Source organism: Lissotriton vulgaris, chromosome 6 (genome assembly GCF_964263255.1).
Source record: "Lissotriton vulgaris chromosome 6, aLisVul1.2, whole genome shotgun sequence".
NCBI classification, from domain to species: domain Eukaryota; kingdom Metazoa; phylum Chordata; class Amphibia; order Caudata; family Salamandridae; genus Lissotriton; species Lissotriton vulgaris.
Window position 1 is genome coordinate 1009980831 of NC_141694.1, and position 26585 is coordinate 1010007415.

The 26585-nt window shown below is 41.9% G+C and overlaps 1 protein-coding gene across 1 annotated transcript in view; it reads left to right on the forward strand.

Moving 5' to 3' along the window:
• LOC147708349 (alpha/beta hydrolase domain-containing protein 17A-like) overlaps window positions 1–26585 on the forward strand; it is a 471490-nt gene that overhangs the window by 281731 nt on the left and 163174 nt on the right. Inside the window, exon 3 of the mRNA XM_086925725.1 lies at window positions 16137–16316. Coding sequence (XP_086781851.1) covers window positions 16137–16316 — 180 coding nt within the window. The remainder of the gene's footprint in view (window positions 1–16136; window positions 16317–26585) is intronic.

The window sequence follows — 26585 nt, forward strand, 5'->3', positions numbered from 1 at the left end:
ACTACCGCCCCTTGCTGGTAAAAAGGAGAACAGTGTTGTATCAATCGACCTGGTAAAACCACAACCATGTGGCCAATAATAAGTAGTAGGCCCAGTGGACTCTCAAGATGTAGCAGAAGACCAAACCTTGCTACAATTCAAGAGGTTCAAACTGAGAGACTAATCACATTTGATAAACCTGCAGTGAATAAAAAAAGGACTATGCAACAAAGCCATGGAACTTGTGCCTCTTGAAACCCAAATTGCAACAGTTTATCAAGAAACACCTGTCTACAACGATGTAGCCTCAGACTATACTAATATGACAAAGGAAGAAGCAACTACAAAGATTAATGAAAATTCTGAAGCAATTCCAACAATTGATAGAACTGCATCTGGCTACTTTATGAATTTCGATGACTTTTCTGAAGATCCTAGTGAACATGAAGAAAAGCCAGCAAACAAAACTTTCAAAGAAAAAATCACAGAACTCTTTCATCAACTTGGAGAAACATATCTGATTTCACCATGGATTGAATTATGGATTGTGTTAGGTGTACCTTTCCTCCTGCTCTGGCTCATTTTGGTTTTAAGCTTGGGAAGAATGATTGATGGAAAATACAGTACAATGGATACAGCAAGTCAAAACATCAACTTGGTCCTAAAACCTCACAAGTCATCTCATGTTGAAAAAAGAGACCTGTCATCAGTAAACATCACAGCCATTCCTATGCCTGGTGGTGTAGCATGGGACGCTACTGATTACGACATCTATGGCCCAGTAGAACTCGTGAAATATCCACATCAATTCAAGGTTTCTTTTAGTGACTTTGTCTCAACATGCACTTTCTCTGATGATTGGGACTTTGAGACTATTAATAATATGATGTCTGATTTAGAAATGTCAGCAAAATGTACATATCATGATTATTTAGAAGGTTCATCTGATTATGAAGAAATGTATTTCTTTAATCATTTTGGGCACCACTATTTGCATAAATCTGCAAAACCTAGAAATGTTTTTACTTATAATCAATGGGAACATTGTCCAATACCGCCAAAAGGCAGCTCGAAAACATTTTATGAGAAATGTCCATACTTCTCAGGGTTTAATATCACAGACTCAGAAACGTTTTATTTCAAAAATGTGAATAAGACAGGAATGAAAAATATGTTGACCAATACAAAACTGATTTATTCTGCAAAATTTTATGAAAAATTGTCCACATTTGGTTTTAAATTCTGGAAAGAGAACATTGAAACAAAAACAATCTGGGGTTCAAAAGATTGGCAAGTACAAGGTTTAGAATCATTATTCAGAGACTGCATGATCCCAGAACAAATAATGTTCCTGAATGACATCATTCAACAAACAACCTGTCTTGGCCTAGCAAAGATAAAGGATTTAAACAAACTGTCTATACCAAAGCCCATACCTGATAGTAATAGCACTACAGATGTGAAGATAGACGTTCCTGAAATCTCTGATGGAACTACAATCAGAGTACTGGTGGCCGGGAATAAGCGTAGATATCTACAAATTTGGGCCTTCTTACATAAAAGCAGTACCTGTCTTAGCTATCAATGGAACAAGATCAGTTGTTCTACCGCCCCTTGCTGGTAAAAAGGAGAACAGAGTTGTATCCATTGACCTGGTAAAACCACAAGCATGTGGCCAATAATAAGTAGTAGGCCAAGTGGACTCCCAAGAAATAGCAGAATACCGAAATTTGCTACAATCCAAGAGGCTCATACTGAGAGACTAATCACAGTTGATAAATCTGCAGTGAGTAACAAAGGACGAGGCAATAATGCCATGGAACTAGTGCCTCTTGAAACCCAAATTGCAACAATTCGTCAAGAAACACCAGTCTACAATGATGTAGCCCCTGACTAAGCTAATGAAACAAAGAAAAATGCAAAAGCAAATGAAAATCCAGAAAAAATTCCAACAATTGACAGAACTGCATCTGGCTACTTCATCAATTTCGACGACTTCTCTGAAGATCCAAGCGAGCATGAAGAAACGCCTCCAACAAAAACTTTTAAAGACAAAGTAATTGAACTCTTTCACCAACTAAAAGAAACATATCTGATTTCACCATGGATTGAATTTTGGATTGTGTTAGGTGTACTTACTCTCCTGCTTTGGCTCATCATGGTTCTATGTTTGGGAAAATTCATTGATGGAACATATAGTACAATGGACACAGCAAGTCAGAACATCAACTTGGTCCTAAAGCCTCACACATCCTCTCACATCGAGAAAAGAGAAGTGACATCAGTAAACATCTCAGCCAATCCAATACCCGGTGGGGTAGCATGGGACAGAACTGATTATGACATTTTTGGCCCGGTTGAACTCTTGAAATATCCACATCAGTTCACGGTTTCATTAAGTGACTTTGTGACACCAAGTACATTCTCAGATGATTGGGACTTTGAAAACATTAATAATATGATGTCAGATTTAGTAATGTCAGCAAAATTTACAGAACATGATTACTTACAGGGTTCATCGAATTATGAAGAGTTATACTGTTATAACCATTATGGTGATCACTATTTGCATAAAACTGCTCAGCCTAGAAATGTTTTATCTTATAACCAGTGGGAACACAGTCCAACTCCACCAAATGGCAGTTCGAAAACATTTTACGAGAAATTCCAGTACTTCTCAGGGTTTAATAACAGTGATCAGAAACGTTTTTCTTTTAAATGTTAACTAGGACAGGAATGAAAACAATGTTGACAAATATTAAACTGATTTATTCTGAAAAATTTTATGACAAAATGTCTACATTTGGTTTCGAAATTTGGAAAAATACCATTGAAACAAAAACGATCTGGGGTTCCAAAGATTGGCAAGTACAACGCCTAGAAGCATTATTTAGGGCCTGCATGATACCAGAACAAATGATATTCTTGAATGACACAATTCAACAAACTACTTGTCTTGGCTTAGCTAAGATAAAAGACTAAGGGCCATATGTATCATCATGCCAATTTGCGATTTCTAAATAGCGATTTTTAAGGAATCGCTATTGAGAAATCGCAAAATTGTATGTATGTAGGAAATCGCTTCTTTTTAGCGATTCCTTAACATTTCTGAATTGCGATTAGCAAATTGCTAATCGCAAATTTCCCATTCATTTCTATGGGCCAGGAGGCCTATAGGAATGAAGGGGAAATTTGCGATTAGCAATTTGCTAATCGCAATTTAGGAATATTTTCAAGGGTGCTGGGGTGTCACAAGAACACCCTGCTGCACCTCTGAAAATGACATGTGTGGGCATATGGTGCACATACATGCCCTAAGGGCATGCATGAGCGTCATATGCCACCTTTGGATTTTAAATAAATTGCTTTTTCAAAAGAATTCGCAATTTACCACCAACTAGAAGTTGGTGGTAATTTGCGATTCCTTATGGGCATTTTTGCATTAATTTTTATTTGATACATTGCATTTAAGGAATCGCTAAATTTGCGATTCCTTAAGTGCAATCGCAAAATAAGGAATGGCAAATTTTGCGATTCCTTATTTTGCTGCAAAAATGTTTCATACATTCCATTTAGCAAATTAGCATTCGCAAAGGCCTTTGCGAATGCTAATTTGCTTGATACATATGGCCCTTAAATACACCGTCTATTCTGAAACCCATAACTGATGGTGACAGCACTACAGATGTAGAGATAGACGTATCCCATATTTCACACCAAAACAGAACACATCCTGATTGGAAAAAGTGGTTGATCTGGCCAACAGACACGAATAACTGTCAAGATAGATTCCTGAACAAAACACAGGGGTTCAACATCACCAGACCAGACCCTAGATACTCCCAGAGACAACATCCAGGGATAGTTACAACATACAGTGTAGGGAAACTATGCCTTGAGTGGCTAGAGAAATCCACACTGGCTGAAATTAAGCAACACTTGACTTTACTTAAAGACGGTGCTGACTTGCGTGATTTCATATTTGGACCACGCAAACAGTGTCAAAAACGTTTCATAGCAGCCGGTATATATGCTGCGTATAACTAAGCTTGGAAAGTAATGCAAATTGAGACAGCAGAAAAAATACGAGAAATTGATCGTATAAATTCGGAAAAATCACTTTCTGTTGTGGACAATGGGTTAAAGACTCTGTCCTCCAGAATATATTCACTGGACATCATAGTGTCATCTGCTTTTGATATAATAGAGCAGGACTTACTAATGTTACAACATGGTCAGTCTTAGTTATGTTCTATTGTACAGCTTGGTTGGACGTTGCAAAATCTGCGTTCAGGCTACGTACCATGGCGTCTAATCAACACAACTTCATTATTCAGTATCTTTAACCTTACTGATAAACAAATCAGTTTGGCACAAAAAGGAGCAGACTATACAATTCTGAGCATTGAAAACCTTGAGAGATTACCATTGACAATGTCAGAGAGACCCGTCGTTGAATGGATAATACACGGAACGATTACAATTCCGATAACAACTTTCCAGTTTAAATACTGCCAAGAGTATATACCTGCAGGCCAGTAAGAAAGGTTGGGTAAAGAATACATCAAATCAACCTGGGATTTACCTTATACACACAGATGTTATAGTGAAGGGAACAAGGAGGTATTTCTTAGTGGTAAAAATTGTAAAAAAAATCACTAAGCGGTACACTTCATTGTCAAGGTATTAATTTGCATGGAGCCTGCGAAGGGTCTTCAAACAACCTTTCATGTCACCTGCATGGCACGCCTGCAAAACGGATAGAGCCATTTTTTAGACCACTTTCTAACGGCAGTTACGTTTTAATAAGTGACCACAGCTGTTGTGGCATGCTGCCAGGAAAAGCCTATCTGACAACTGTAACTTCCAGGGCCATTTGCTGAATGCAAGTATTGTATCCACACAGCAATCCAGATATGGGGGCTGCGTTATGGCCTTGGTTGAATATCTCTTCTATTTGAATTGTTACTTTAAGCAGAATTAAGTCTATTCTTTTACAGACAACTGTGCCTTTAACGTCATCAAAAGAAATGTATGATCTGCAAGTGGCAAGGACATCGGCAGAGATACATTCCCTTTTATCGACAAATTGCCCCGTGCATTTCGTAGAAATACTAAGCCAAATCTTAAACATGTCTGATAACAGTGGCATCCACATGTATTTAAGACCATTTTTTCGGGACTGTTAGCGCCCTTTGAAACAGTTCTGGGCATCTTCCCGAATTTTGTCCATTCTGTCTTTGGCGGCCTACCCTTAATCTTGGGACTCGTGGCAGGAATTTTATTTTTGCTCCTTCTGCACCGATATGGCAAGCCAATCCACAGACAAGACTCTAGCAACGATGGAAGAAACGATCCTAGCAATACGATACCGAGACCGTATCACTAAGGTCCTCGGATTGGCCCGGCTAAGAGATCTGAGTACAACCTGGTTTCTTTCATTCAGACCAATCTGGCAAGATTGCATCATACCTGTTTTTCGATGTCTGCTATGCGGAGAAGAATGCGTGTTGGACGTCTGTCTTACACTACAATCTGCAGTACCAATGTATATCGATACTTTGCTAGGTCCTGTAACGACTCATGCATCGTGTTGTCCCCAGCGGCTACTGATTCTGATGACGGCATTCGTTGAGACTTCACCACTACGAATAGGTGGCGGTGAGGTACGAGAGGAAAGCAGCACCAAACAGGTACAGGCTTCTGTGAGCATTGCTTATCCGACCATCGATGATAGCAATCACGCAGAGAACTGCACAGTTGTAGTATTTTCGAACTTGGTCGAACTTTCACCTGATGTTGTAGACCAATTTTTTGCGGGTCTGTCTGAAATAATGTTCTCTCCAGTCAACGAGAATAACTCTTAATAAAAACAATGAGCACACAGCGTTCCCTGAACTCTGAATTCGGCCTTCAGTTTTTGATAAACAAAGCTAGAGAAAATATTTGGAACTATTCTTCCCCTGAAAGCGAAATTATTTTTGCCCATTTTTCAAAATATTTACCTTTTTATTTTGGCACATGGTACTCTGCTTAAAGTACAACTATTCTTAGAGAACAGAGCTTCTATTTTTAGGATACTAGAGACAATATTTTACCTCAGCCTCTAGCACATATACTGCATTTTTGTATAAATATGTGATGGAATGGTCTTGACCTTTTTTTCTGTATTCAGAGCCATTTCATGTGTAATTTTTGCAATTCATTCAGCTGATATATATGCATTTATCTGAATGATGACACTGCTTGAAAGCGTACAGTACCAACACTCATTTTCGTGTATTTACCTTATACCATTTCAAATGCAAAATATGTATTTTAGGGTGGGTCGGAAAACACACATGCATCGTTGAATGTTTACTATTGCTTAGTTTTTTAGTAATGATGGACATCAATTCGTGAAGTGGATGTCGTGTTTATATCTAGGACCCTAATTCGATATTCCCGAATTATGCCCTTGTGAGGTTATAATCAATAATATCCTGATAAAGGCATAAGAATCAGATCCATATTCAAGTAATAGCCCATGTAGTCCAAAGCACAGCACAGCTACTCCCATCGACTCCTAGAAAGCACAACGCGTTCTTTAAACAAACCAAGCCTCCAGCAGCCCGGGAAATCCCCCCTGCTTTTGTTTTGATTTGAACAAGAACTTCTGAAGTCCAGAAAGAACTGTTAGTTCTTAGTGAGGTAGTATGTCCAACCTTACGTCAAACCCGGCACCTTCCAGGTATAAAATACCAACAGTTGCCTTAAGCAAACACACGGTGGTTTGGAGCAGAGCGGCCATCTACTTGCCCGAGAGCCCAGCTGATGCGAGTGCCCACGGAAGCCGCCCCTCCCGTTTGACGCACTGAGAGAGACGCTGTCTTTTTCTCCAGCCGAGAAAATCCAGCTCCGGTGTTTCAAGCCCACTCTTGCGGGTGGCTGGGAGATCGAGTCCTGAGGAAAGAGATACCAGACCTCCCACATTCTATTACCAAGATACAGAGCTGACTAAACCCTTAAGAGAATTCTTGATGCAGATTCTTGGCAAAACAATCTTAAACAACCTAACTCAAACTGCTACTTACTAATCCCTTCCCAAGTATAAGGCTTAGGTCAGGTACACCGGGGTAGGCTTAGTTAGAAGCACCAGTTGAGCATGGTAGTCAATGTATTTATGTACGTATATATTTTATCCATTTTAAAGTATCATATGGCTAAGAAACCCTATCAATGCTTTTACAGTATTATTTCCTAATACTACTTTTACTGTACGCACTTTACTTTATTATAAGTATTGCAATTGTGGCAATTCATTTCTCTTGCATGAGAAAGAAGACTGCTCAATAAATAACACCTTTTATTGAAAACGCCCATCTCCCTATTTCCCCGCACTCTGGTGAAACTAAGTATGCATGATTGACTGAGGGAAATAGCTGTCTATTGTTTTCACACGACTCTAGAGATACACTCTTATTCTGAGGGAGCAAAGTTGTCATGTTTATGCGGTTGTCGGAAACTGAATCCCTTCTTGTCTGAGCCAGGGAAGTTCATCCCTCCCTATTCATTCAAGAAAGTTTCCAGTGACCTCTGAGCAAGCTGGCGCAAACCTAAATTAAGTTTAACATAGTCCGTGGAGACCTAGATCACCTCAGTCCTACGTCTACACTGCTGTTTATGTTACTCCAATGCTCAGAGCCTATTGGGAAAATAGGAACTACACTACAGGCTTGGCTTGTCTAAGAGATCTGAATACCACATGGTTTCTATCATTCAGACCAATCTGGCAAGATTGCATCTTACCTGTTCTACGATGCCTGCTCTGTGAAGAAGAATGTGTGTTAGACATCTGTCTCTCACTCCCATCAGCAGTACCTATGGATGTTGATACTTTGCTTGGTTCGGTAACTGCTCATGCATCGTGTTGTCCCCAGCGGCTACCAATTCTGATGACGGCATTCGTTGAGACCTCACCATTACGACTAAGTGGCAGTGAGGTACGAGATGAAAGCGGCACACAGGTACAACCTTCTGTGAACATTGCTGATCCAGATAACGCTGACGGTAATGCATCTCACATATGCACTATTTTCACTTTTTCGGAAATGGCCCAACTTTCACCTACTGTGGTAGACAAATTCTTTGCCAGCCTATCTGAGTTAATGTTTTCTCCTAACAACGAGAATAACTCTTGAGAAACAGGCACAGAGCGTTCCCTGAACTTTGATTTCGGCCTTCAGTTTTGATAAACAGAACTTCAAAAAAATTTGAACTATTATTTTACTACAACGAAATTATTTTTTCTCAGTACCAAAATATTTACCCCTTTTTGGCACAGAGTAATCTGCTTAATGTAGAACTATTCTTAGAAAACAAGATTTCTATTTTTGAAACCTAGAGACAATTTTTAAACTTAGCCTCTAGTACATGTACAGCCTTGTATATATATATATGTGATGAAATGGTCTCGACCTTCTCTTCTGTATTAAGAGCCATTTCATAAATATAATTTTGTGATTCATTCAGCCATCATTTCAAATGTAAAAACTATATGCATTGTTTGAATGATACCACTGCTTAGAAAACGTACAGTACAATACTCATTTTTCATGTACAAACCACTTCAAATGCATTTTATGTATTTTTGGGGTGGGATTGTAAACACATGCTTAGAAATATTATAACTGCTTAGTATTTAGTAAAGATGGACATTCTACGTGGAGTGGGTGTTGTAACGTATCCAGGGCTCTAGTGTAATTTTCCAGATTCATGCCCTTATATAGGTATAATTTATCATATCCTTATATAGGCATAAGAATCATAACCATATTTAGACACAGCCAATGCAGTCCAAATACGGCATGGCTACCTCCACTAAGCTCCTAGAGTACAACGAGTTCTTGAAGACAACCAGCCTTCAGTTGCAGAGAATTCCCACTTCTTCAGTATTGATTTGTCCCAGAACTTCTGGAGTGTATAAAGAACTGCGAGTTCTTAGTGACGTTATTATGTCCACCCTTACGTCAAACTCTGCACCTTCCAGGTATAAATATGCCCACATCTGCCCTAGCAAACACACAGTGGTTTTGAAGCAGATCGACTAACCACTTGCCCGACGCCCTGCTGTATGCGAGTGCCGAAGGAAGCCGGCCCCCCCTGCTGACGCACTGAGAGAGACGCTGTCTTTTCTCCTGCCGAGAAATCCAGCTCCAGTGTTTCCCTGCTACCCTTGCGGGTTACTGGGAGATCGAGTCCTGAGAGAGAGATACAAGACCTCCTTCATTCTATAACCAAGGTACGGAGCTAGTTAGACCCTTAGAGAATTCTTGGATAGATTCTTGGCAGAAACACTTTAACTCAAGCTACACCTCACTTACATCTTCCCTTGTACTAGGCTTAGGTTAGGTATACCGGGGTAAGGGTATTTTAGATGACTAGTTGAGTACTTTTAGTCGTTATTTATCATTGTATGTATTTTATCTATTTTAAGTATCTTATGGCTTAGAAACCATATCAATGCTTTTACAGTATTATTTCATAATACTCCTTTTACTGTACGCACTTTACTTCATAGCAAGTATTACGATTGTAGCAATTCACTTCTCTTGCATGAGAAAGCAGACTGCTCAATAAATAACCTTTTTATTAAAAACGCCCGTCTCTCTACTTTTCTCTGCACTTCTGGTGAAACGAAGCATGCACGATTGACTGAGTGAAATAGCCATCTATTGTTTCCGCGACTCTGGAGATATTCCTTATTTCAAGGGGAACAAAGTTGTCATGTTATGTGGGTGTCAGAGACTAATCCCGTCTTGTGTATTCGAGAAAGTTTCTAGTGACCTATGAGCTAGCTGGCACACACAATTAAGTCTAACATATTCAATAGAGACCTAGTCAACCTAAGTCCTATGTCTAAACTATCGTTTATGTTATTCCAATGCACAGAGTCTATTGGGAATATAGGAACTACACTACAGCAGGTTCCTTAGTTCAGTAGTAATCTAAAGTTCTGGGGTCTGGCCCTCAATATTTATATCAAATTTTCATTAGTTCTTGTGTGGCAAAAGTCTGTCAGCGCAGTCCAAACCAGCTCTGTCCTCTCTGGCCCAGCTTCTTGGCAGGAGGTGGAGACAGCATTGTGCAAGGGAGACAGAGCCAATTCCAAATCCAGGCCTATTTAGGTGCCAGTGAAACTACTCCCACTACTCTGAATGCAGCAGAGGTCTATTCAGCCTAGCACTGACTCATACAGGAAAGGCTGGACACACATTGAACCCCCCCCCCCTCTGCAGTGAATGCACATCCCCAGCCCCTGTCACTCCAAAGCAAGAAAGTCAATACACAAACCAGCAGAGGCACATAGGATGGCTAAGCAAGAAAACACCTACTTTCTAAAAGTGGTATTTTCAAACACAGAACACATAAAAATAATCTTTACTAATAGAGTTCGGGCATACAAAACTCAATTTTTCTATCTTGTCCCAATGGGCATCATAAGATGTTATAAGTAAACTCCCCTTCTATCCTATGGGACAGGGAGTCTTTCAATAGTGAAAAAGGACGTGTCACATACACCAGGACATGTCCTACCTGTCACATACACTGCACCCTGCCCACAGGGGGTGCCTTGGGCCTACCTTAGGCGTGTCTTACATGTAAGAAAAGGGAAGGTTATGGCCTGGCAACTGGGTGCACTTGCCAGGTTGCAGGTCACACCTGCACCCAGACACTGCAGTAGCAGGTCTCAGAACCCATTGAAGGGCTGCTTGTGTGGGTGGCACAACGAAACAGGGTCAAACACAGGAGGCCAAATAGAAAAAAAGTCTGGTGGTAAACCCACTGAAAAAGCCAAGTCTAACACTGTCTGTGAAAGATACGGAAAGTATCCAGCTGTACCAGAGCTATGGAAATTTCCAAGGAAAAGTCGTGTGAGAGTGTCACGTTGGTGGCTAATAATATTATGTGCTGTTAGTTAAGGAGAACATTCCCTTTTAGCGTTCGTAGGAGAGCAGACCTATGCTTTTCTTGAGTAGCTTTAAGCTACTTGACCCATCGTCAGAATGTTTCTACTGAAGACTTCGATGGCTGACACCTTCCTTCTTCTTTCAATTCATATGCTTTTAGTTTAGGGTCGCCCTATTAGGTTAGTGCTAGGAGAGTAAGGTAACTTATATTTGTTAAAGAGAATCATTTGATGCACTATAATCTTCATTTCTTATTTTTGGTTGATTGTGTCATTGCCTTAGAGTTAGTCATTTGTTTTGTGCTATATAGGGTACATCTCCTTAAGGAGATTTGGACTTACTCTGATCTTTTTGTACTTTTATATGATTTGGCTGGGACTGATTTACATTGACTTGTTTCTAAATTTATAACTAAGCTTACTAAACTCAATCAAGGAGTCAAGTGGATTAATGTGTAGCCACATTGGTTGAACTGTATTTGGATGATAACAAATGATTTCTACTTTTCACCGCTCACTCTACTAGAAAGACCTATTTCCTCGGGGGAGAAGTTGTGTAAACGCAACACCTCCAGCACTTAATGCAGTAGCCAACAATAAAGTCCGTGTGGGAAGTCAACTGCCGGGTTAAGCAGTTTAGCCAGCACTGGTTCTATCTCCTCTTGTCTCAGCCCATACAGCCATTGTGCAATCCACGTTATCTGAATGGCTAAGAAGTATAGCTCAAAGTTTGGTGCTCCCAAACCTCCCACAGCCACAGGGTTCTGTGGGTTTCCTAAAGGCACCCTCTTTCGACCCTTATCCCATATCAACTCCTGTATCAGAGTATCTAGTTGGCAGAACCAGTATGAAGGCACTGGAACCAGAAGGTTGATACAAAATTTTAACAGGTGTGGTAACATGACCAATTTGGACAGAGAGACTCAGGCCATAATCGGTAGTTGTAAAGAGTGCCAAAAACAGAGTGTTTTCCCAAGATTACCATCCCGTAGGTCCTCAAGGGAGTGGAATATCTGTATCCCCAGGTAACGGACTGCGGTCTGGGCCCAGTAAAAGCTGCAGGGAGCTCCTATGGTTGAGGAATTCCCATGAGACACAGGGAACAAGTGGGTTTTGGTTTTGTTGACATTCAGGCCCGAAAGTTGTCCACATTCCTGTAGGTGAATGCCCTAGAGGAAGCTGAGGTGGAATCTGCCATGTAAAGTAAAAGATCGTTAGCGCCATCTACCCTAGTTAAAAGCTGGATAGATGCGAACATGAGGCTAGCAATGTGCCTAGGTTCCACTGGTCAACATGTTTCTAGCCCTACCCTAAGGCTATTTTTCAGGACCAAAAGAAATCCTTGTACCACTCATATATTAGTAATCAATGTGAAGAGAATAATGAATGTATACAGCACCCATTGGTGTTGGAATCATCATGGATTGAATATCAACTGTAAAGGAAATAAAAGGCATAAAGAAAAAGCATTATTATTTTCTAAAAACAACATTATGAGTTCATGACCATATGCCCAATTGATACAAAATATTGCACCTGTGTGGAGAAAACGTGATATATTTTTAAGTATAAGTGGTGATTCCTTCTAGTGCTGTCATACGTTAAAATATCATATTTGACATATAAGACACTCACAAGACATACAAACAGGTTAATGTACAAATAGTAAAAAGCTTCCACCCAAGACACTTGAAGGAAAACCTACCATTCAGACAATTCTTAAGAATCAGACGCAACAACTCTGACCTGCAAGATATAAGAAATAAGCTGAAGTTTTATCATCAAAACTGGAAGCAGTGAACTATCCAAAAGGAATAATTTTTAAAGGCAATGAAAAGGGCAAGGAATAATCACAGAGAGACACTCCCCTCTAAAAAACAGGAGCAATGCCCAATCTGTATTACGACCTATGATACAGCCTCAAATCAGATAAGTAAAATCATCAATAAACACAGGTGCATCCTCAACAGTGGCACCCTCCAGTTCCTGAAACCTATGTTCTCACACAAAAGAGAGCGAAGTCTCAGAGACATCCTTGTACATCCACGGCCTAACACCAACAGTATGAAGGAAACTCAAACATGTCTTTTTCCAGTGCAGGGACACCATCCTTGTGGGAACTGCAGTGTATGCCCCCTAACTAAAGCAACACACACTATCAAATTTGATAACAATACCACCTGGGATCTGAGACATTTCACAAACTGCAATACAGACTATGAGGTCTAAATGATAACCTGCCCATGCAATTTACGTTACATTGGCATGACCACTAGAAAGAGAAAAGTGAAAATAGATGAACATTGCAGCAACTTACGTTGCAGACGATCTACAACGGAAATGTTATCTCATTACATTGAACATAATCACACGACTAATGACTTCAATTGGGTCATGCTGGAGCAGATACAGCAAAAATCTCACCTTTTAAAAAAAGAACAATGATGGGTATTTCGCCTTAAAATGCAAATTTTTGATCTCAACAAAAACATCCCTACAGGTAGTTTCACTAAGTAACTGATCCCTTCAAATATAGATAGTCACAAAATAGCTTGACAATCTGCAACAGGGTGCTAGTATGCATAAGTCAAACTGAAAGAACTAATCAATGAAAAAAAAAACCTAAAAACTGAGGGTAGTATAACCTCACCTTTTTTGTATACATGCTTAAACCATCCACCCCAATTGGTTTCTTTCTTTTTCATCAACCACGTACGCCATGTCCAAAAAGAATCTGTCATCACATTTGTGTTTTCACACATACTTTTAATCTTTCATCCCATACTTCAAACGGGCCCATTTGGAGGACAACTTTTGTAACATGTCTTGCCTTTGGGTTATCCCAAAATGACCAACCTTTTAACATCAGGTGGCATAACGTTTTTACACATAAATACATCATTGTGACCTAAGACTCAATTTTTTTTAACCTTTATGCCCATTCATTTATAAAAAAAAATTGTTTCTGGTATGTTCAGTTTTTAAACAAAAAACTTAATATTTATACCTACAGTAATTTTCTGACAACTAAATGAAATTACGCTTTTCAATAACGTATGTACCTTCCCCAAAACAAAGGTCCACCCACACCAATGGCATACCAGGAAGTTTTGCCACCAATGGTTGCCATTTTGATAGGTCAGCGCGTTAAAGATTGAAGGGATTTGTTAGCATGAGGTGAAAGCCATTTTGTATTTTGGCAGCCATTTTAGTTAGCCATGTGCTGTTTCCCTCTTTAGAGCCTTGCACATGCTCAGAAGGGCCTATCTAGTAGAATGCACCTGCTTCTCTTGTATAAGTGTCAGGCTATTTTTGCTGCTGTATGGAGAAGTAACTCTCCTCCCACTTTGTTGAGCAAGCAGATCTTGTATGCCCATATTAAGCATTTTGCATGCTTACATGAGCCAGGACCCCCCCTTGGTCTTATGCTGACTATGTAACCCTAAGCATATATAAGGCCCCTGTTTTCTGTACTCCTTAGACTGCCTCATTCATTTGCTAAGGCTTCTGTGTGACGTAGTCTCCCTCATTTGAGGTTATTAAAGATGTCACTTTTTTATTACAGCTTCTGTGCCAATTTCTTCTTTGTTGGTTTAAAAGGACCAAGTATCAGTGAGAACCCTGAGAAGGTTTCTATGTTCTTGAAGCGGTCTAACGATCCTGGTGCACGAGGACGCCGACGCTGACAGAGCTCTGATTTAAAAGAACCTGCTATTGTGGGCTTTTTTCAATCGTCGGAAACAAGGGCGGGCACTCACCTTAAAGCGAGGGAGTAGCCTTGAGGCACTGATGTGTTTGAAATTGTTAGAGTATAACTGTCGTATTTCGGCTTAAACGCTACATAGCCCTCAGTACTGCTTTTTTGACGGGGTATCATGTTTTATTTATTTTCCTCATTCTGAGTGTGACAACAAACGTCCCTTTCCTTTGTTTGGTCTCCTGCTTCAATTAAGAAGCAACGATAATGTAGTTTTTTTACTAGTTGTTCACCAACCTTCATATTACATGTTTGTATGTCTTGTGAGTGTCCTATATGTCAAATACAATATTTTCATGTATGACAGCACTAGAAGTGATCACCACTTATAATGAAAATTATATCACACTTTCTACACACAGGTGCAATTTTTTTATCAATCGACCATATGGTCATTAGCGCATAATGTCGTTTTTAGAAAATAATGATGCTTTTTCTTTATGCCTTTTCTTTCCTTTACAGTTGATATTCAATCCACAATGATTCCAACACCAATGAATGCTGTATACATTCACTAATCTCCTCACATTGATTACTAATATATGAGTGGTACAATGGACCTTTTTCATCTTTGCTTCTTTAGAATAGCTTGGGTTAGGGCTAGAAACATGTTGACCAGTGGAACCTAGGCACATTGCTAGCTTCAAGTTCCCATCTTCCCAGATTTTAACTATATCGGACAGGGGTAACAATAAAGATTTTGTCCTACTGTCTAGGTATTTTTAACCTTTTTTCCCCCGCTCAGACCTCCATACTTCATCCACACATTGTACGAACTAAAAGTGCTCCCACGTCTACGTAGGTCGCAGCACACCCCGTTCCGCAGCCGGATGGGAAGAACTTGATGATTGAGCGTGCCAACAAGGGGCAACCCTGGTGGGTGAGGGTTATTTAAGGAAAACACAGTGCTTTTCCTTGTATATAAATATAAACATCATCAAAATCTAGCGGGGAAAGAAAAATTGTGTATTATTTTAACCAAACAGGGGGACTCTTCTTGATTGTTATAGATTTACTTGTGGAGGACAGGTACTCCTGTTTTCTATTTTTCCTCTACCTCCCCTTGTTTTTTGAAGTATTTTTAGAATCCTGTCATACAAATTGCTTCCAGTGCCAAGCAATAGTACTATTAGCTCTCAAAGTCATTGTCAAAATGAACTCTATTACTTTCAATAGAACTGTCCCTATTTTTTTGATCACTTTTAGCTAAATGGTAAAATCAAATATTGTTTGTAAAAGCAGAAAACATGTCTGAGCATGACATAGCGGTAGCCTGTGTTTCAGAGCCTCTCCTTAACAAGATTTGTTATTACTAGTTCAGTTTTCTTGGCTCTACTTAAAAATGATCAGAATGGATGTGTGAACAAAGTGCCGTAGGCTTACATTTGCCTGAGTATAAGCATCTCTGTCTGTTAGTCATAACTTTAAGCACCTACATTTTTTTCTCTACAGATATGGAATATGCCCAGACAGTATAATTCTTTACGGCCAAAGTATTGGAAGCGTGCCAACAGTGGACCTCGCATCACGATATGAGTGTGCTGCTGTCGTCCTACACTCGCCACTGAGTTCGGGATTGAGGGTTCCCTTCCCCAACATTAAGAAGACATACTGCTTCGATTCCTTTACCAAGTATGTGTCATAAGCCAGGGAGGAGAAGTACATGTCTGATGCAGAGAAAAGATAACTTATGGGTCAAATGTGTGATTGGCTAGGCTGCATCATATACCTGGAAAGTTATTTGTGCTGTGATTCAACAAGATGCAAATGCAATGATAAAGGTCTGCAAGAGACAGCCGACATCCATCTCTCCAGTTGCAAAGTGATAATATTTTTTCAAGTCAAATTGCTTTATTTCGATAACAAGTATCATAAAAGCATCAGACAATCCTTTATAAAAAATAAAATCTGTACAGATAAAAGTTATCATAAAAGACATGACAGATACATGATGTCTATTCGGTCACAACATGATAACACATTATTTCCTTGCGATAAAAATATTTCTTTTTAAATATGAACAACAGTTAAAATGTATGATTAAAAGAACGGTACCCAATATACCTTATATAAGTGACAGTGCATAGGAATTAGTTTGAGCAATGTTTGGTCATTCATCTTGTGCTCTGATATATTCTCCATGGGGCTAGTGATATGAGATTAAGTCGCCCTTTACATGGCTTCATGCTTAACTATCCAGGAACAACTTTAAAACTTGGCCACTCTGCAAACAAAGAGAGTTCTTGCATCAGATTTTAGGATACGTAAAGCAACGCGATGATCAAGGGTACCTAGTTGTTTGTAGATTGGTTTTAGCTATCTAGACCTTGATATTTCGTATGCCGGACATGCAAACATGAGATGGGCGACAATCTCCTTCGGCGCCCTACAGCAAGGACAGTCTTCTGTTGTCTGTTTTGGGGAGCGCCATTTAGCATTAAATTCGTGGACTGGAAGCGATCCAAGTCTAAATTGAATGTAAAGCGCCCTGTCTCTTGGTATCTGGATTACATCCAAAACTGGTTCAAGGTTTCTACGTTGTTTGTGCTGGAAAAATGTGTCTGTTAGCCTTCCCACATTTGGGTTACTAAGCTCCTGGGTATCAATCCAGTCCCAATAGATACGTTTAAGCTCTGCCTTGCTCGGGGGATTTTATGGTCCCAGAAGTCCTAAAGGCCAAGAGTTGTCATTAATTTTCTGCCGTTAAGTATCCAATTACCCCATGGTTGACGTCTAAACTCATTACTTCATTAAATGCTTTAGCCTAATTCGTGAGTTCAGTAGTCCACCTAAGGTGAGCCCAAAAGAGCAATGGGCGCAGTTTAGCAATATCGCCGAATGAACGCCTACCCTTATACATCAAGGGAGTTAATGGGACATTCCGGGGTAGCATAACCAAATCCCTCAAAAACTTGTGCTCTGACCTGCAAATCTCATCAACATTGTCAAATCCCCATAGCTTGGCTCCATAAAGGGCTGAGCTAACTGCCTTTGCGTCACAAACTGTGAGTGCTGGGGCAACTGGCCTACTCTGCGATGAGCAATGTTCTTTGCTTAGTAGCCCGACTGCACGTTTATGATTCAAGAGCATTTTGTCAAGGTGGGACCTCCATTGCATTTTTTCAGAGAGTCGAATACCGAGATTGTCAAACGTACTGACTCTCTCCAAGTGTGTCCCATCTAGGGCAAGATTGTTTCTGAACGATTTATGGGGGTTAAATGTCATAAACCCGGTCTTAGAAGTGTTTATGACCAGCCCCCGAGAGTTACAAAAAGATTGAAATCGGTCCAGTAATTTTTGTAGCCCGGCTGGTGTCTTAGAGATCAGCAATGTGTCATCCGCAAACAGGTTAGTAGGTGCCTTATCGCCCGCCAGGACCGGGGCATCCGCTGGAACTTCTTGCAAAAAACTAACCACCCTGTTCACGTATAAGGAGAACAGGGTGGGTACCATCACACAGCCTTGGCGTACTCCCCTGTTTACTGGAATCCTTTCCGTCAGCTGACCTTGGGACCCCCAATTACCTGTGCATAGTTGCCCTCATGAAGCCGCCTCAATAGGTTAAGGATTAGTGGAGGGATGCCCTTGGTTCCTAATATTTGCCACAACCTTTTCCTGGGAGCCAGGTCAAAGGCAGTCCTTAAGTCTATAAAAGCAAGATAAAGACTGCCTCTGTCGATCACAACAACTTTCCAATATATCAAAAGAAGCCTAAAGACATGATCCACCATTCCCGTGTTTGCCCTGAATCCCGCCTGATATTGGGAGAGGATGTCTTCGTCCTCAGCCCAAGATTGGATCCTCTACAGCAGGACTCTGCCAACTACCTTCTGAATTGCATCAATCAGACGGATTGGTCTGAAGTTGGGAGGGTCCTCTCTGGCTCCCTTCTTAAAAATCGGGATCACCTCGGCCCCTTCCAGGATTCTGGTACTGGGCAACTATTAGCAATGGAATTAATTAAAAGCAAAATATACTGTGCCCAGTTTCGAGGGTCTACAAGGAACAAGTCTCCTGGGAGACTGTCTGGTCCCCGAGCTTTGGTGGGAACTATCCTCCAGCTTCTACTTCAACCAGTTGCTACCATCAGAGTGAATAAGTGATAATATTATAAAGCTTGTGCCTTCAAAAGAACAGGGGTTACAGTGCCAAAAGAAGCAGCATTTTTACGAACATGACTTCAGGGGAACAGAAAGGAGCCCATGGGTTCCCTGTCTGCTTCACCACATACCCACACCCTTTATTTGTATGTTAGGAGCTAAACATCATGGACAGTTTCCAGTGTCATCTTTCACTATGCAGATGGCTACTGGCTGACAACTGGTAACATTTCAAAGCTTTGTAACCACGTGAGCATACACATAGCATTGATATTTTTTCACAGATCTTAAGAAAGGGCTGCTTCCTTGTCAACTCATTTTCCTTGCAATTCATAAGGAATTGAAGTGTTGACATTTGGAGCAACAAGACGTTTGAAACTCAGGTACCCATTTACGACAATGTCACTCAGAGCAGCACAGCAAGTCACCTTGTTGCGCTGCACAACAGGGAAAGGGCAGGAATGCAGCATCTTTTTTTTTCAAATATCTTTATTGCTTATTGAAAAAGAAGTGCATTTGCAATACAATCGCAATACAGCAAATCAGAATCAAATATATGATAACGAAGTGTCGCAGGGATTCTGCTCCTACACAGAACTGTATAGAGACTAGGAACCTCAGTGAATTAGGGTGTGCCAAAACTCACCTTAGTATCCAAAATCCCCCACCAGACTAGCAGTCAGTGTCTCATTGGTTCTTACACACCCCCAATGATTAGACAACCCAGAACATGAACTTAGAACACCTCAGGTCACGTGAAACACATGAACACTCTTTCGTTATACTAACAAACCAGTCCAGAATGAGGAGTAAATGAGGACACGTGCAAGTTTGAAATATTTATTTCTGATGCCGTGTTCTCAGGCGCAGTATCTTAGCTAATACAAGCAAACATATTATAAGCAACAAGGTTATCAGCATAGTTACTATTCCATAAAATACAAAGGGAGAAAGCATGGTAAAATGCTAAAGGGAAGAAGGCTAAATTACACCTAAGTCTTACCCTCCCTTGGTAGTATATTTTATTAAGGCTAAAGAAGGTCTCTTTGGGTTTTAGCAGGGCGGCCCCATACCTCTGGTCTTAGTAGAAAGGGAATCACATCATCTTCTACACCAACTCTCTGCATGCGAATATTCATCAAGTGTGTGTGCATGCTCTGCGCAGTGCATTATTAAACGCGCCAAAAGCCAGAGTTGGCCACAGCTGTACATGTGTTATGTCTAGGATGTGCATTGATCACACCGAACAACAACTACTGTGTTGAAATAACCTTGAAGGCCTCGGCACTCACTGTACAGACATAGCTTACCAAGCAAAGCTGATACTATAGGAAAATTATATTATTCTCGTGTGAAGCAAAATAGTCTACTAGGCTCAAAGCACTAATAACAATATGTGCCGTGTGCAGAAGCAGCAGAAAGGAAAGATGGCGTTTAAACTTCTAATAAGCTCATGCTAGCTTAACACAATGTGAAGGCAAAGCCTATCTCCATTACACCCTCCCTTGACCAGAGCACGGATAAGATAAGATAAGATAAGGGGCACATTTAAGAATGCAGAGTTCAAGAACAATAGTCCGAACATAAGTATCCAATTTGTTTCTAGAACGATAGAGAAAAAAAAATTTGAAGCCAAAATCTCATAGTCTGTCAACAGTTCAATTTGTCAAAAAGAAATTAAAATGTAACCTCCGGACATAGCAAAGTCAATAGATCTGGGCCAAAAAAGAATATTGATGAAAAAGTAAAAAAATATCCGATGTCCAATAAGTGGCGTCGGTCATAGAGGAGAGACAGTAGATATAACTCATCCCAATAATGAATATGCAAAATATGCAGCAACAGCGTCCAACTGGAAGTCACTGTTCTCATCCGAAAATAACTCGGACATCCAATTTAACAAAGGGAAAGAACATACATGTTCCTCAATTACCGGAGCCTCTAGCATCATCAGAGGACAACTTGGTGGGTTTTCAATGAAGCTGCGTGCCAAGAAATCTTGCGCCGCTGCGAACACATTCCAATGACCCAGTACTCCATGCATCGCTGGAAAGGCCGTAATCCCTCCATCAGAACAAAGCAATTCATGAGCAACTAAGGGGCTCATAAATTGATTATAATCCGCATCGAGAGACACCGTATTGCAGAGACACAAATCCAGGGCCCATTCGAAGTCGCAACTCAGATAATGAAAGACAGGCTGGACGCATGTAAAATAGGAAAATCGAAACGATAATCCACAAGCTGCACTCAATGTAGCAAGAGGCAGCGCTCCATAGTACTCAAGAATTCGGGCGTGAAGCAGCCCCAGCCGAGATAGCGCTCCTTTTAACACAGGATGTGCATCCATTTTGAAACAAGCAAAACAGTAAAAGCACGCCAGAGCCAGCAGTAAGGGAAATCCACCAAACAAGCTGGAAAAAATAGAATGAAAAAATGCTGGAAAGACACCAAATATAGTCTGAAAAGAAGTGACAAGGCCACTGCTTTCAACTTTAAAAAAGTGAGCAAATCAGTATTTAATAAAGCATGCACTTCTGTACGGGTGTAAGCCACGTGAAGGACAAATATTTCACGAGCAGATGTGAGGGCACCTTCTTTTTGAGACAATAGAGCTCTTATGCAACTCATCTTGTTGAACTCTGCTTTCAAGGTCGGAATCTTGGGCCAGATGGAAACATCAAGTCTCCCATGCGGAGGAGGATACATTACATTTTTACAGCAAACCACCCTTTCACTGACGGTAACAACATAAGCGATTCCCGCTACTAACCCACAACAATCTTCATTATTTAAAAGTAAATAACCCCTGTTTGCCAGTAATGTGAATGTGGGTGCGATAGCAGGCACTGGTGTACCTTTTAAAATACAAGCCAAATTCGGCTCATTCTGATTACAGGAGCAATTGGATATGTTTACACATCGAGTGATCCGGTGTTCACGTGCAATCTTCACCATTCAAATAAACTTCCTTTCCCTCCCTAAGGCATAGGTAAAAGGAAGCAACCAAGCTTCATGGAGATAAGCACTGCCAAGAGGCTCATATCTACCAATGGCAAAGTACTTCATACATCCCTCGAACTTGAACAGAGGAAACGGGAGAGTTATTAACCCGTGGATAAGCCACGTTGCAGTATTGGCTTCTGCCATCGAAAATGGTAAAGGTTCCAACCTTTCAATGTGTAACAGAAAAAGATGCATCTTTCATCAACAGTAAACGTTGCTTGTCAGTTAAATTAAACGCGGCGAACAAGGACGATGTATTCATGCAATGCCAGGGCACTTTTCCTGCCTTTAAGGTCTGCAGTGTCCATGCAAACTGCATAATAGAACGCAATTGATTTTGACAATGGTACAGAACAGACACTTCATCTTACACAATATCAACAAAAGATGAGTGGAGTGGGCTGGCCCGGTGTACGCATAGGAGTGTGAATAAAAAGCACGTAGCTCTGGGCGTGGTCCTCTTCCGGAATGCCCAACGACTCTGCTAGGGAGGCGCCCCTCACCCCGCCACAAGGCCGTTGCCATGCATTCCTGTGTGCCTGCTGCACCCCGGGACGCAGGGCCACGTACTTGTCCTGCCTGGCCCGGTGCACCCAGGCCTCAATGCACACCTCCCGACACCGGTGTGTGTCGATGAGGGCCCACCACGTGCCGGTGCAAGCTCCAAGCCAGAGGGCCGCAAATCTGGCAGCATCCTAACACCATCATGGCCTCCCCGACACCGGCCTGCTGTACTCCATTCTCATTGAGGTACTCCACCTGCATGCACAGCGGAAAAGTAGGTCACACATTTGGAATGGAGCCTTGATTACACTATGGCAGAGAACATCACTTATGGCAGATGTTATCTCACTATACTCCCATCGATGCCACCAAGTCTGTGCATAGCAGTTCATCCACAGGTGTCCGTGGGCCCACGTGGACTACTGCCCTCTGGCCATGCTGCGTTCGAGTCATCCACACATGTGGGACTGAGTCTTGATTTGTCAATGGGAGAGTACATATCATTGCACGCAAGGAGAGGTGTAAGCGTATGACGCATGTCAGTATGGAAGGTAAAAGGATCATCATTACCAAGGTGATCGAACACTACCGACAACTGTCCTGGTGTCAGTAACTCTGTGCATCGCAAGACTACAACACGTGGCTGTGAGCCCTTTCTGACCGCTGCCTCCGGCCTACGCTGTGGGTGAGTAGGTCACATATTTAGGACTGAGTCTTGATCATACATTATCCGAGTACGCACATTAACACTGTGCTCCCTTCGACATGGTGACACCAAGTGTGTGCCTTGCATCCCAAACCCACATGTCTGTGGGCCCTTGATAACTACGCCATCGGCTTACACTGCTGTCCAGCCGGCCTCACACCAATCCAATCCAGTCCGTACCAGGCAGGACATGTCATTGTCTCTGACTAAACACCCGCTCGGCTCTGGTGCTTTTGCCTCCGTCAACCATAAGTCACCCCAAATGTCCTGTCAACGTCGTGTGTTAGAGTTCCAGGAGGAGCGCGCTGAACCGCCTCTGGTCTGCGCTGACCGCTGCCAAATGCCTCCACTGCGGTCACGTTGGTCACACTATTCGAATTCAGTCTTGATTTATGTATAGCTGACTTGATGTCTTTGTACAGGCCTCAACGCAGACTGCATCCCCTTTCCGCCATGGTGCCACTAAGTCTGTTCCCTGAGACCCATGGTCACTTTCTAGTTGAACATTGTTGGCGACTGAGTCCATAGACTTGGAGTTGTCGTCGCCATCATGTCGGTGATACTGACTTATTGGCTAAAAGGATGCTGTGGCATTCCACCCCTCTATTTGCTGCTTCCGGACAGCTTCCACCCTCTGCATCATGCCCTGGAGGACACCTTCCACTGTCCCCCGCAACCCTCCGCCACATATACCTCGGACATTGATGGGGACCCGCTCAGCCAGCTCGCTTGGCCCATCTTACTGCCCCCCAAGTCTCTGTCCCATTGCGTTGTGCCTGTGCCGGCTGCAGTGCATCTGGAGCCACTGACTCTGTGCTGGTCAGGTCCAGGACCCCTTCTTCTGAGAGGTTGGATGGCCTCTGAGGCGATGGCCTTGGGGTCATCAACGCCATGTGTTTGTGGCCCTGCGCTGTCCGCTGCCTCTGTCCTCAAATGCGGCCCACCAGGGCTCACTCATCAAATGGAGTCCTGACCGGCTCGGATGTCGCATCACCGCAGGAGGCACACGCCACCACCGCCAGGACCAACTCCAACCGCCAACTGCCAGTGTCGAAACGGTCGTACTGGCAGACTGACAGAGTTGGCCGCAACTGTCATGGATGCCATCTTCTGCCTGATTCCCTGCTCAGCACTCCAGGTGCAACTAGCTCTGTGCACCATGAATCACCTTCATTACTGTTTTGGAGAGCTCATGCAGCAATGTCACATCAGGCAGTGTCGGAGACCTGGGACAGCGACGAGGAAGATGATGCAGGTGTGACACCCCCTCACTGCAGCTGCATCAGGAATGTCCTGAAGGGACACAATCCTAGACATTTTTGTCACATGAGCATGCTCAGCTCTGGGGACCCAACGGCAGGGCACTGAAACTCACGGACACTTTTGTTTGTATGTTGGGTGACCTCTGTACTTGCTCCGGCTCCCTCCATGTTGCCCAGCAATTGACTCTGGTGTCCACTGTTCAAGTTGTTGCCAGCACAAAGCACTCATGCGGGCTGGCTTATACTCACCCCACACACATCCAGCACAGGTGTCACTGTACATGTCACTGTACATGTGGCCCTGCCAATAAAGGGGCCGGGCGCACTTGCCCATAGCCAGTTCAACATGATATCTGCGTGTGTACCTGTCTTCTTGTTGCATGCATGAGGGCCCTGGGCCCTAAGACATTACATTGTGCTGTGTACAGCGGATGCAGACATTTCACCGCAGGCAGCGGGTTAGAGCTTGTACATGTAGCTTTCAGGGGTGTGGAATTTTTGAAAAACTGTATTTGTCCAAGGGACAAAGGGATATAATAATCTTCTAGCCCTGTAAAGAAATCCACTAGTCCCACACACTCTATAAAACCAAAAGCTATACAGATTAGCAAGGACTTATTACTAGTCAACTATAAAACCCAAAGTATACATGACCTTCTCTGCCTCTTTGCCCTTGCAAACTCTCTTATTATAAAGTATTACCTTCCACACTGTTTTCTTTCTATCAGCAGTAATCATTTGCCTTTCCACTAACTTGCCATAGGGCCCATACCAATTCCACATCTTCATCATAGGGTTCATAACCCGCCTGTTCTCTTTTCTCACAACAAGGGTTTCACACACTTACTGTTAAATTACACCACTCCCTTACTACAAATATACCTTCACACTATAAACATTGGAATGGATATCCCTCTCACTACCCATCCCATGACCTTCTCTCCACTCCCTCATCACAGGCTCTGTACCCCTAGCACATTTTACTACAAGTTCTCCTCCCCTCTCATAAGAGATTTTATTCCATCTCCAGTTTCACCATAGGCTTCATCCCTTTCAAAACCCTCTCTTGTCTACTGTTGCTACCTTGCCTCCACTTATCACAGGCTGCTCAGTCTTCTTTACCCCCTCTGCGATCTCATCTAAGCGCTCTGAGCAACCCTTTTACCTTAACCAGCTCACTTTGCTTCCTGCCTTCCATCAGCCCTGCCAACTGCCTTCACAGAAACAGAGGAAAGAGTCAAAATTGAGAAGCCTGCACAATACAGCTCTGAGAGTGGATATTTCAATAGCATAATACCCGAATCAATGAAGGGAATGTTATGAGACTCACAGATGGCACGGAGGTAGACCTCAAAGGGACCAGGCTGGATTGAGGTGGAGAGAACAGACACCCAAGCTGTGAATTATTGAAAAAATCACCAGGCACTATTCAGTGAGCTATAAACTGGCATCAAGCACCTGCATGTAAACTGCAAGACATGGGTTTAGAACCTTGTTTGTTCTCAATCTGTTATTATAAGGCTGCTAAATAGTTTTTTGAGCATTATTAATAGACCATCCAGGCAGTGTCATATTTTAAACCCCAACTTTCAATTTCTACCAGCCAAACAATCGTGGCATATAATCCCTACCAGTAAAGACTGTTTATGACACTACACACTTGTATGATTAATAGTCAGTGTATAATGTGTGTGAGATGTAAAGCGCTCTGGCACCTTACAGTGGGATAAATAGCGCTATGAAAGTATTAAATTAAAAAAGTTAGGAATTGCTATTTATTTTGTCATTCCTATAAATACTCATACGTACTTATACAGCTGAAATTTTTACAGTGCATGCATATGTGTTACATATAGGAGCTACAGAAAATCAAAAACCAGCCTCCAAATCTTAGCTTTTTTTACTTAAGTGATAACAAGCTGTGTGCCTTTGTTTCCCCCATTACTGTGGCATTTAGGTGTTAGGATCTAGATAGCTTCCACCCAGGATTATACTCGAACAGAAGGAGGGTTGATGGCACTTTAAATGTTCTCTTAGTTTTGGGCTCGAGCTGGAAGAGAAGATTACTAAAACCCTGGCAGGGCAGCCTCCGTCATTCAGCCTTCTAAGGTCACTGATTATCATCTGATTAAGTAGTGATAAAGTCTGTTTTTATAGTGCTTGAAAAGAACACGAGTGAAGTGTGAAGCACTATAATATCAACAACAAGTACTGGCTAGTAGGGGAGAACTTGTGAACGACTGAGATATAGCACTAGAATGTTATGCTAAAAGTTCAGTGAATGTGGTGGGAGGAAGAGACAGGCTGGGCACAAGCAACTGA